The sequence below is a fragment of the Salvelinus namaycush genome, chromosome 29, assembly GCF_016432855.1.
Source record: "Salvelinus namaycush isolate Seneca chromosome 29, SaNama_1.0, whole genome shotgun sequence".
NCBI lineage: Eukaryota > Metazoa > Chordata > Actinopteri > Salmoniformes > Salmonidae > Salvelinus > Salvelinus namaycush.
In genome coordinates, this window is record NC_052335.1 from 21,013,974 (window position 1) to 21,026,844 (window position 12,871).

At 46.3% G+C, this 12,871-nt stretch overlaps 1 protein-coding gene across 1 annotated transcript in view; it reads right to left on the bottom strand.

Moving 5' to 3' along the window:
• The window catches only part of LOC120024339 (mannosyl-oligosaccharide 1,2-alpha-mannosidase IA-like), a 180,364-nt gene that overhangs the window by 13,973 nt on the left and 153,520 nt on the right, over nucleotides 1–12,871 (bottom strand). The window contains exon 8 of the mRNA XM_038968561.1: nucleotides 1,336–1,451. Coding sequence (XP_038824489.1) covers nucleotides 1,336–1,451 — 116 coding nt within the window. The remainder of the gene's footprint in view (nucleotides 1–1,335; nucleotides 1,452–12,871) is intronic.

Consider the following 12,871-nt stretch of genomic DNA (forward strand, 5'->3'; position numbering starts at 1 on the left):
TTGGCTCTAATGAAACAGAGAATTGAGCTAGCAGCAGTCAGAGCCCATTCCACTAGACAGAGCTCTGAGTCTGGCTGCCCCCCCATCCACTGACAGCCTCCTACTTGAACTATCTCCTGTGGAGTGCAGTTTGTACTACACTCAGAAATAGACAACTCCTACCTGGCGTAGCATGCTTCAAATTCAGACTCCAACCCATACTTTTATTGATTTCTGACTCTGACTGTTCACAGTAATGGAAGAAATTTAACTGTTGTTGACACACAGACAAAAGCTTTCAATCGAGGTCGAAAGAGCCTCTTGACAAGGTATAGTCAGCGCTTCAGATAGTGCTGGTACTGTAGCCATTAATCTCAGTAAGACAGGAGAAAAGTTGAGGAGAGAAGACAAGAGGAGAGGAGCGGAGGGGGAGTAGAAAGGAGAGGGGAGAGGAGTGGAGGGGGAGTAGAAAGGAGAGGGGAGAGGAGTGGAGGGGGAGAGAGGAGAGGGGAGAGGAGTGGAGGGGGAGAGAGGAGAGGGGAGAGGAGTGGAGGGGGAGAGGAGTGGAGGGGGAGAGGAGCGGAGGGGGAGTAGAAAGGAGAGGGGAGAGGAGTGGAGGGGGAGTAGAAAGGAGAGGGGAGAGGAGTGGAGGGGGAGTAGAAAGGAGAGGGGAGAGGAGTGGAGGGGGAGTAGAAAGGAGAGGAGAGAGGAGTGGAGGGGGAGTAGAAAGGAGAGGGGAGAGGAGTGGGAGTAGAACGGAGAGGGGAGAGGAGTGGAGGGGGAGTAGAACGGAGAGGGGAGAGGAGTGGAGGGGGAGTAGAAAGGAGAGGGGAGAGGAGTGGAGGGGGAGTAGAAAGGAGAGGGGAGAGGAGTGGAGGGGGAGAGGAGTGGAGGGGGAGAGGAGCGGAGGGGGAGTAGAAAGGAGAGGGGAGAGGAGTGGAGGGGGAGAGAGGAGAGGGGAGAGGAGTGGAGGGGGAGTAGAAAGGAGAGGGGAGAGGAGTGGAGGGGGAGAAGAAAGGAGAGGGGAGAGGAGTGGAGGGGGAGAAGAAAGGAGAGGGGAGAGGAGGAGGGGGAGAGAGGAGAGGGGAGAGGAGTGGGGGGAGTAGAAAGGAGAGGGGAGAGGAGTGGAGGGGGAGAGAGGAGAGGGGAGAGGAGTGGAGGGGGAGAGAGGAGTGGAGGGGGAGTAGAAAGGAGGGGAGAGGAGTGGAGGGGGAGTAGAAAGGAGAGGGGAGAGGAGTGGAGGGGGAGTAGAAAGGAGAGGGGAGTGGAGGGGGAGTAGAAAGGAGAGGGGAGAGGAGTGGAGGGGGAGAGAGGAGAGGAAAGAAGAGTGTCGGCTAGGTTTCTGGAGGGGTTTACCTGCAGAGCTTCGTAGTAGAGCTTCTTGCCCTCCTCGTCTGTCTTGTCCGACATCAGCCAGGCCTTGAGGAGGTACTCATAGAAGCTGTCTCCCAGGCCGCCCACTGACACATGATCTACAGGACAGACACAACAGATTAGAGGATCATGCTGGGGTCTGGCTAATAGACCTACTCTCATCCCGTTAGCACCCCCCCACCTCCTTCCTCCCATTCCCTCCCTCCTTCCTTCTTCCTCCGTGGCCTGCTTCACCTCAGGATGATGTATGGCCCAATGATGCTGGCCATAATCTCACCACCCTCGAGGCTGATTACACAGGAAGGTGACCCCTAAATGCCTGCTCAGCCTCAGCGATAAAGGGACGTGTCTGGCATAGGCCAGGTCGAGGGGACAGGGACGGGAATGGGGACAAAACCCAACAAAGCTACAACAGTAATGTGATTAGACTCCTTTGATGGCTGATGTATTGAAGATGTATGCAGAGGAGAGATTGTCCTTCTGATGAGTTTATCGGCTCCCCCAGGCATGTCGCTGTCGCTGTTACTGTGCGTGTGTGTGTGTTTGTGTACACCTGTAAGCGTGTGTAAAAGAGGGAGAATGTGAATGTGTGCACATCTGTCTGTGACTGATGTAGTCTGTGCATTTACATGACAGAGAATGTGTGTGTGTGTGTGTGTGTGTGCGTGCGTGTGTGTATCGAGCAATACCACAATGTGATAAAAAGACGAGGGTCTGTGCACACAGAGACATTCAGTGCGGTGAGGGGCTGTGCACACAGAGACATTCAGTGCGGTGAGGGGCTGTGCACACAGAGACATTCAGTGCGGTGAGGGGCTGTGCACACAGACCATTCAGTGCGGTGAGGGGCTGTGCACACAGAGACATTCAGTGCGGTGAGGGGCTGTGCACACAGAGACATTCAGTGCGGTGAGGGGCTGTGCACACAGAGACATTCAGTGTGGTGAGGGGCTGTGCACACAGAGACATTCAGTGTGGTGAGGGGCTGTGCACACAGAGACATTCAGTGCGGTGAGGGGCTGTGCACACAGAGACATTCAGTGCGGTGAGGGGCTGTGCACACAGAGACATTCAGTGCGGTGAGGGGCTGTGCACACAGAGACATTCAGTGCGGTGAGGGGCTGTGCACACAGAGACATTCAGTGCGGTGAGGGGCTGTGCACACAGAGACATTCAGTGCGGTGAGGGGCTGTGCACACAGAGACATTCAGTGCGGTGAGGGGCTGTGCACACAGAGACATTCAGTGCGGTGAGGGGCTGTGCACACAGAGACATTCAGTGCGGTGAGGGGCTGTGCACACAGAGACATTCAGTGCGGTGAGGGGCTGTGCACACAGAGACATTCAGTGCGGTGAGGGGCTGTGCACACAGAGACATTCAGTGCGGTGAGGGGCTGTGCACACAGAGACATTCAGTGCGGTGAGGGGCTGTGCACACAGAGACATTCAGTGCGGTGAGGGGCTGTGCACACAGAGACATTCAGTGCGGTGAGGGGCTGTGCACACAGAGACATTCAGTGCGGTGAGGGGCTGTGCACACAGAGACATTCAGTGTGGTGAGGGGCTGTGCACACAGAGACATTCAGTGCGGTGAGGGGCTGTGCACACAGAGACATTCAGTGCGGTGAGGGGCTGTGCACACAGAGACATTCAGTGCGGTGAGGGGCTGTGCACACAGAGACATTCAGTGCGGTGAGGGGCTGTGCACACAGAGACATTCAGTGCGGTGAGGGGCTGTGCACACAGAGACATTCAGTGCGGTGAGGGGCTGTGCACACAGAGACATTCAGTGCGGTGAGGGGCTGTGCACACAGAGACATTCAGTGCGGTGAGGGGCTGTGCACACAGAGACATTCAGTGCGGTGAGGGGCTGTGCACACAGAGACATTCAGTGCGGTGAGGGGCTGTGCACACAGAGACATTCAGTGCGGTGAGGGGCTGTGCACACAGAGACATTCAGTGCGGTGAGGGGCTGTGCACACAGAGACATTCAGTGCGGTGAGGGGCTGTGCACACAGAGACATTCAGTGCGGTGAGGGGCTGTGCACACAGAGACATTCAGTGCGGTGAGGGGCTGTGCACACAGAGACATTCAGTGCGGTGAGGGGCTGTGCACACAGAGACATTCAGTGCGGTGAGGGGCTGTGCACACAGAGACATTCAGTGCGGTGAGGGGCTGTGCACACAGAGACATTCAGTGCGGTGAGGGGCTGTGCACACAGAGACATTCAGTGTGGTGAGGGGCTGTGCACACAGAGACATTCAGTGCGGTGAGGGGCTGTGCACACAGAGACATTCAGTGCGGTGAGGGGCTGTGCACACAGAGACATTCAGTGCGGTGAGGGGCTGTGCACACAGAGACATTCAGTGTGGTGAGGGGCTGTGCACACAGAGACATTCAGTGTGGTGAGGGGCTGTGCACACAGAGACATTCAGTGTGGTGAGGGGCTGTGCTTTGTGCTGCGCCGGTGATGGGGTTGTACTCTCCTGTCCACTTCACCACTTCACCATCTGAGGAATGAGTCTCCAGGGTCTGGGAGAGAGCCCCAGCCAAGCCACTATGTTTGTCATATTGATTGTCATGCCCCTCATACATATGTATATGTCATTAACAGCCACAGAGTTGTTTGGGAGATGGAGATGAGACTCCAGCAGGAATAAAGGCGACAGGACAGAGCGCCAGAGGTAGGGGTTTAGAATGTTGCCTTATAGGGGCTGTACTTTCTGGCTAACTGGGGTCGTTTTGGGCCTGTCTGACTCAATGCCATAAGGGTAAACAGGTCAGAGAGGGAACACAAGGTCAAGGATCTGATCAAGGCTCTATCTGATTGACAACACACACTAACATAAAAAATATGAGCGGGAGAGGCTGTGGACCTGGATAACAGGTTGATTGTGTGTGTCTGACTGAGGTTGCTGGGAGAGACATGGCGGTGGCAGGTCCTCTCCAGGCTGCTGACTGACACCTCTGTGTAGGTGACTTGGGGACGTTATCACATCATGAGTATGAGGTGTGTGGAGGTGTGTGTGATAGCTTGTGTGTGTGTGTTTGTTGTGTGAGTAAGTGTGCATCACCTGGTAGACGTCTAGTGATGGCTGTTCAACAGTTTGATGGTCTGGTAATATAAGCTGTTCAACAGTCTGATGGTCTGGTAATAGAAGCTGTTCAACAGTTTGATGGTCTGGTAATATAAGCTGTTCAACAGTCTGATGGTCTGGTAATATAAGCTGTTCAACAGTCTGATGGTCTGGTAATAGAAGCTGTTCAACAGTTTGATGGTCTGGTAATAGAAGCTGTTCAACAGTCTGATGGTATGGTAATAGAAGCTGTTCAACAGTTTGATGGTCTGGTAATAGAAGCTGTTACACAGTTTGATGGTCTGGTAATAGAAGCTGTTCAACAGTTTGATGGTCTGGTAATAGAAGCTGTTCAACAGTCTGATGGCCTGGTGATAGAAGCTGTTCAACAGTTTGATGGTCTGGTAATAGAAGCTGTTCAACAGTCTGATGGTCTGGTAATAGAAGCTGTTCAACAGTCTGATGGTCTGGTGATAGAAGCTGTTCAACAGTTTGATGGTCTGGTAATAGAAGCTGTTCAACAGTTTGATGGTCTGGTAATAGAAGCTGTTCAACAGTTTGATGGTCTGGTAATAGAAGCTGTTCAACAGTTTGATGGTCTGGTAATAGAAGCTGTTCAACAGTTTGATGGTTTGGTAATAGAAGCTGTTCAACAGTTTGATGGTCTGGTGATAGAAGCTGTTCAACAGTTTGATGGTCTGGTAATAGAAGCTGTTCAACAGTTTGATGGTCTGGTAATAGAAGCTGTTCAACAGTCTGATGGTCTGGTAATAGAAGCTGTTCAACAGTCTGATGGTCTGGTAATAGAAGCTGTTCAACAGTTTGATGGTCTGGTAATAGAAGCTGTTCAACAGTTTGAGGGTCTGGTAATATAAGCTGTTCAACAGTCTGATGGTCTGGTAATATAAGCTGTTCAACAGTCTGATGGTCTGGTAATATAAGCTGTTCAACAGTCTGATGGTCTGGTAATAGAAGCTGTTCAACAGTTTGATGGTCTGGTAATAGAAGCTGTTACACAGTTTGATGGTCTGGTAATAGAAGCTGTTCAACAGTTTGATGGTCTGGTAATAGAAGCTGTTCAACAGTTTGATGGTCTGGTAATAGAAGCTGTTCAACAGTCTGATGGCCTGGTGATAGAAGCTGTTCAACAGTTTGATGGTCTGGTAATAGAAGCTGTTCAACAGTCTGATGGTAATAGAAGCTGTTCAACAGTCTGATGGTCTGGTAATAGAAGCTGTTCAACAGTCTGATGGTCCGGTAATATAAGCTGTTCAACAGTCTGATGGTCTGGTAATATAAGCTGTTCAACAGTCTGATGGTCTGGTAGTATAAGCTGTTCAACAGTCTGATGGTCTGGTAATAGAAGCTATTCAACAGTCTGATGGTCTGGTAATAGAAGCTGTTCAACAGTCTGATGGTAATAGAAGCTGTTCAACAGTCTGATGGTCTGGTAATAGAAGCTGTTCAACAGTCTGATGGTCTGGTAATAGAAGCTGTTCAACAGTCTGATGGTAATAGAAGCTGTTCAACAGTCTGATGGTAATAGAAGCTGTTCAACAGTCTGATGGTCTGGTAGTATAAGCTGTTCAACAGTCTGATGGTCTGGTAATATAAGCTGTTCAACAGTCTGATGGTAATAGAAGCTGTTCAACAGTCTGATGGTAATAGAAGCTGTTCAACAGTCTGATGGTAATAGAAGCTGTTCAACAGTCCGATGGTCTGGTAGTATAAGCTGTTCAACAGTCTGATGGTAATAGAAGCTGTTCAACAGTCTGATGGTAATAGAAGCTGTTCAACAGTCTGATGGTCTGGTAATAGAAGCTGTTCAACAGTCTGATGGTCTGGTAATAGAAGCTGTTCAACAGTCTGATGGTCTGGTGATAGAAGCTGTTCAACAGTCTGATGGTAATAGAAGCTGTTCAACAGTCTGATGGTCTGGTGATAGAAGCTGTTCAACAGTCTGATGGTCTGGTGATAGAAGCTGTTCAACAGTCTGATGGTAAAAGAAGCTGTTCAACAGTCTGATGGTAATAGAACCTGTTCAACAGTCTGATGGTAATAGAAGCTTTTCAACAGTTTGATGGTCTGGTGATAGAAGCTGTTCAACAGTCTGATGGTAATAGAAGCTGTTCAACAGTCTGATGGTCTGGTAATATAAGCTGTTCAACAGTCTGATGGTCTGGTAATATAAGCTGTTCAACAGTCTGATGGTCTGGTGATAGAAGCTGTTCAACAGTCTGATGGTCTGGTGATATAAGCTGTTCAACAGTCTGATGGTAATAGAAGCTGTTCAACAGTCTGATGGTAATAGAAGCGTTTCAACAGTCTGATGGAAATAGAAGCTGTTCAACAGTCTGATGGTAATAGAAGCTGTTCAACAGTCTGATGGTAATAGAAGCTTTTCAACAGTTTGATGGTCTGGTGATAGAAGCTGTTCAACAGTCTGATGGTAATAGAAGCTGTTCAACAGTCTGATGGTCTGGTGATAGAAGCTGTTCAACAGTCTGATGGTCTGGTAATAGAAGCTGTTCAACAGTCTGATGGTAATAGAAGTTGTTCAACAGTCTGATGGTCTGGTGATAGAAGCTTTTCAACAGTCTGATGGTCTGGTAATAGAAGCTGTTCAACAGTTTGATGGTCTGGTAATAGAAGCTGTTCAACAGTCTGATGGCCTGGTAATAGAAGCTGTTCAACAGTCTGATGGTCTGGTGATAGAAGCTGTTCAACAGTCTGATGGTCTGGTGATAGAAGCTGTTCAACAGTTTGATGGTCTGGTAATATAAGCTGTTCAACAGTCCGATGGTCTGGTAATATAAGCTGTTCAACAGTCTGATGGTCTGGTAATAGAAGCTGTTCAACAGTTTGATGGTCTGGTAATAGAAGCTGTTCAACAGTTTGATGGTCTGGTAATAGAAGCTGTTCAACAGTCTGATGGCCTGGTAATAGAAGCTGTTCAACAGTCTGATGGTCTGGTAATAGAAGCTGTTCAACAGTCTGATGGTCTGGTGATAGAAGCTGTTCAACAGTTTGATGGTCTGGTAATAGAAGCTGTTCAACAGTTTGATGGTCTGGTAATAGAAGCTGTTCAACAGTTTGATGGTCTGGTAATAGAAGCTGTTCAACAGTTTGATGGTCTGGTGATAGAAGCTGTTCAACAGTTTGATGGTCTGGTAATAGAAGCTGTTCAACAGTCTGATGGTCTGGTAATAGAAGCTGTTCAACAGTCTGATGGTCCGGTAATATAAGCTGTTCAACAGTCTGATGGTCTGGTAATATAAGCTGTTCAACAGTATGATGGTCTGGTAATAGAATCTGTTCAACAGTCTGATGGTCCGGTAAAAAAGCTGTTCAACAGTCTGATGGTCTGGTAATATAAGCTGTTCAACAGTCTGATGGTCTGGTAATAGAAGCTGTTCAACAGTCTGATGGTCTGGTAATAGAATCTGTTCAACAGTCTGATGGTAATAGAAGCTGTTCAACAGTCTGATGGTCTGGTAATAGAAGCTGTTCAACAGTCTGATGGTCTGGTAATAGAAGCTGTTCAACAGTCTGATGGTCTGGTGATAGAAGCTGTTCAACAGTATGATGGTCTGGTAATATAAGCTGTTCAACAGTCTGATGGTCTGGTAATAGAAGCTGTTCAACAGTCTGATGGTCTGGTAATAGAATCTGTTCAACAGTCTGATGGTCTGGTAATAGAAGCTGTTCAACAGTCTGATGGTCTGGTGATAGAAGCTGTTCAACAGTCTGATGGTAATAGAAGCTGTTCAACAGTCTGATGGTCTGGTGATAGAAGCTGTTCAACAGTCTGATGGTCTGGTGATAGAAGCTGTTCAACAGTCTGATGGTAAAAGAAGCTGTTCAACAGTCTGATGGTAATAGAAGCTGTTCAACAGTCTGATGGTAATAGAAGTTTTTCAACAGTTTGATGGTCTGGTGATAGAAGCTGTTCAACAGTCTGATGGTCTGGTAATATAAGCTGTTCAAAAGTTGATGGTCCGGGTAATAGAAGCTGTTCAACAGTCTGATGGTCCGGTAATATAAGCTGTTCAACAGTCTGATGGTCTGGTAATAGAAGCTGTTCAACAGTCTGATGGTCCGGTAATAGAACTGTTCACAGTCTGATGGTCCGGTAATAGAAGCTGTTCAACAGTCTGATGGTCCGGTAATATAAGCTGTTCAACAGTCTAATGGTCCGGTAATATAAGCTGTTCAACAGTCTGATGGTCCGGTAATATAAGCTGTTCAACAGTCTGATGGTCTGGTAATATAAGCTGTTCAACAGTCTGATTGTCTGGTAATATAAGCTGTTCAACAGTCTGATGGTCTGGTAATATAAGCTGTTCAACAGTCTGATGGTCTGGTAATAGAAGCTGTTCAACAGTCTGATGGTCCGGTAATAGAAGCTGTTCAACAGTCTGATGGTCCGGTAATAGAAGCTGTTCAACAGTCTGATGGTCCGGTAATATAAGCTGTTCAACAGTCTGATGGTCCGGTAATATAAGCTGTTCAACAGTCTGATGGTCTGGTAATATAAGCTGTTCAACAGTCTGATGGTAATAGAAGTTGTTCAACAGTCTGATGGTCTGGTGAAAGAAGCTGTTCAACAGTCTGATGGTAATAGAAGTTGTTCAACAGTCTGATGGTCTGGTGATAGAAGCTTTTCAACAGTCTGATGGTCTGGTAATAGAAGCTGTTCAACAGTTTGATGGTCTGGTAATAGAAGCTGTTCAACAGTCTGATGGCCTGGTAATAGAAGCTGTTCAACAGTCTGATGGTCTGGTGATAGAAGCTGTTCAACAGTCTGATGGTCTGGTGATAGAAGCTGTTCAACAGTTTGATGGTCTGGTAATATAAGCTGTTCAACAGTCCGATGGTCTGGTAATATAAGCTGTTCAACAGTCCGATGGTCTGGTAATAGAAGCTGTTCAACAGTTTGATGGTCTGGTAATAGAAGCTGTTCAACAGTTTGATGGTCTGGTAATAGAAGCTGTTCAACAGTCTGATGGCCTGGTAATAGAAGCTGTTCAACAGTCTGATGGTCTGGTAATAGAAGCTTTTCAACAGTCTGATGGTCTGGTGATAGAAGCTGTTCAACAGTCTGATGGTCTGGTAATAGAAGCTGTTCAACAGTCTGATGGTAATAGAAGTTGTTCAACAGTCTGATGGTCTGGTGATAGAAGCTTTTCAACAGTCTGATGGTCTGGTAATAGAAGCTGTTCAACAGTTTGATGGTCTGGTAATAGAAGCTGTTCAACAGTCTGATGGCCTGGTAATAGAAGCTGTTCAACAGTCTGATGGTCTGGTGATAGAAGCTGTTCAACAGTCTGATGGTCTGGTGATAGAAGCTGTTCAACAGTTTGATGGTCTGGTAATAGAAGCTGTTCAACAGTCTGATGGTCTGGTAAAAGAAGCTGTTCAACAGTTTGATGGTAATAGAAGCTGTTCAACAGTCTGATGGTCCGGTAATAGAAGCTGTTCAACAGTCTGATGGTCCGGTAATAGAAGCTGTTCAACAGTCTGATGGTCCGGTAAGCTGTTCACAGTCTGATGGTCCGGTAATAAGCTGTTCAACAGTCTGATGGTCCGGTAATATAAGCTGTTCAACAGTCTGATGGTCCGGTAATATAAGCTGTTCAACAGTCTGATGGTCTGGTAATATAAGCTGTTCAACAGTCTGATGGTCTGGTAATATAAGCTGTTCAACAGTCTGATGGTCTGGTAATATAAGCTGTTCAACAGTCTGATGGTCCGGTAATAGAAGCTGTTCAACAGTCTGATGGTCCGGTAATAGAAGCTGTTCAACAGTCTGATGGTCCGGTAATAGAAGCTGTTCAACAGTCTGATGGTCCGGTAATATAAGCTGTTCAACAGTCTGATGGTCCGGTAATATAAGCTGTTCAACAGTCTGATGGTCTGGTAATATAAGCTGTTCAACAGTCTGATGGTCTGGTAATAGAAGCTGTTCAACAGTCTGATGGTCTGGTAATATAAGCTGTTCAACAGTCTGATGGTCCGGTAATATAAGCTGTTCAACAGTCTGATGGTCCGGTATATACTGTTCAACAGTCTGATGGGTCTGGTAATATAAGCTGTTCAACAGTCTGATGGTCTGGTAATAGAAGCTGTTCAACAGTCTGATGGTCTGGTAATAGAAGCTGTTCAACAGTCTGATGGTCTGGTAATAGAAGCTGTTCAACAGTCTGATGGTCTGGTAATAGAAGCTGTTCAACAGTCTGATGGTCTGGTAATATAAGCTGTTCAACAGTCTGATGGTCTGGTAATAGAAGCTGTTCAACAGTCTGATGGTCTGGTAATAGAAGCTGTTCAACAGTCTGATGGTCTGGTAATAGAAGCTGTTCAACAGTCTGATGGTCCGGTAATATAAGCTGTTCAACAGTCTGATGGTCCGGTAATGTAAGCTGTTCAACAGTCTGATGGTCCGGTAATATAAGCTGTTCAACAGTCTGATGGTCCGGTAATATAAGCTGTTCAACAGTCTGATGGTCTGGTAATAGAAGCTGTTCAACAGTATGATGGTCTGGTAATAGAATCTGTTCAACAGTCTGATGGTCCGGTAATATAAGCTGTTCAACAGTCTGATGGTCCGGTAATATAAGCTGTTCAACAGTCTGATGGTCTGGTAATATAAGCTGTTCAACAGTCTGATGGTCTGTTAGTATAAGCTGTTCAACAGTCTGATGGTCTGGTAATATAAGCTGTTCAACAGTCTGATGGTCCGGTAATATAAGCTGTTCAACAGTCTGATGGTCCGGTAATATAAGCTGTTCAACAGTCTGATGGTCCGGTAATATAAGCTGTTCAACAGTCTGATGGTCCGGTAATATAAGCTGTTCAACAGTCTGATGGTCTGGTAATAGAAGCTGTTCAACAGTATGATGGTCTGGTAATAGAATCTGTTCAACAGTCTGATGGTCCGGTAATATAAGCTGTTCAACAGTCTGATGGTCCGGTAATATAAGCTGTTCAACAGTCTGATGGTAATAGAAGCTGTTCAACAGTCTGATGGTAATAGAAGCTGTTCAACAGTCTGATGGTCTGGTAGTATAAGCTGTTCAACAGTCTGATGGTAATAGAAGCTGTTCAACAGTCTGATGGTAATAGAAGCTGTTCAACAGTCTGATGGTCTGGTAATAGAAGCTGTTCAACAGTCTGATGGTCTGGTAATAGAAGCTGTTCAACAGTCTGATGGTCTGGTAATAGAAGCTGTTCAACAGTCTGATGGTCTGGTAATAGAAGCTGTTCAACAGTCTGATGGTCCGGTAATATAAGCTGTTCAACAGTCTGATGGTCCGGTAATGTAAGCTGTTCAACAGTCTGATGGTCCGGTAATATAAGCTGTTCAACAGTCTGATGGTCCGGTAATATAAGCTGTTCAACAGTCTGATGGTCTGGTAATAGAAGCTGTTCAACAGTATGATGGTCTGGTAATAGAATCTGTTCAACAGTCTGATGGTCCGGTAATATAAGCTGTTCAACAGTCTGATGGTCCGGTAATATAAGCTGTTCAACAGTCTGATGGTCTGGTAATATAAGCTGTTCAACAGTCTGATGGTCTGGTAGTATAAGCTGTTCAACAGTCTGATGGTCTGGTAATAGAAGCTGTTCAACAGTCTGATGGTAATATAAGCTGTTCAACAGTCTGATGGTCCGGTAATATAAGCTGTTCAACAGTCTGATGGTCCGGTAATATAAGCTGTTCAACAGTCTGATGGTCCGGTAATATAAGCTGTTCAACAGTCTGATGGTCTGGTAATAGAAGCTGTTCAACAGTATGATGGTCTGGTAATAGAATCTGTTCAACAGTCTGATGGTCCGGTAATATAAGCTGTTCAACAGTCTGATGGTCCGGTAATATAAGCTGTTCAACAGTCTGATGGTCTGGTAATATAAGCTGTTCAACAGTCTGATGGTCTGGTAGTATAAGCTGTTCAACAGTCTGATGGTCTGGTAATAGAAGCTGTTCAACAGTCTGATGGTAATAGAAGCTGTTCAACAGTCTGATGGTCTGGTAATAGAAGCTGTTCAACAGTCTGATGGTCTGGTAATAGAAGCTGTTCAACAGTCTGATGGTAATAGAAGCTGTTCAACAGTCTGATGGTCTGGTAATAGAAGCTGTTCAACAGTCTGATGGTCTGGTAATAGAAGCTGTTCAACAGTCTGATGGTAATAGAAGCTGTTCAACAGTCTGATGGTAATAGAAGCTGTTCAACAGTCTGATGGTCTGGTAGTATAAGCTGTTCAACAGTCTGATGGTAATAGAAGCTGTTCAACAGTCTGATGGTAATAGAAGCTGTTCAACAGTCTGATGGTCTGGTAATAGAAGCTGTTCAACAGTCTGATGGTCTGGTAATAGAAGCTGTTCAACAGTCTGATGGTAATAGAAGCTGTTCAACAGTCTGATGGTCTGGTAATAGAAG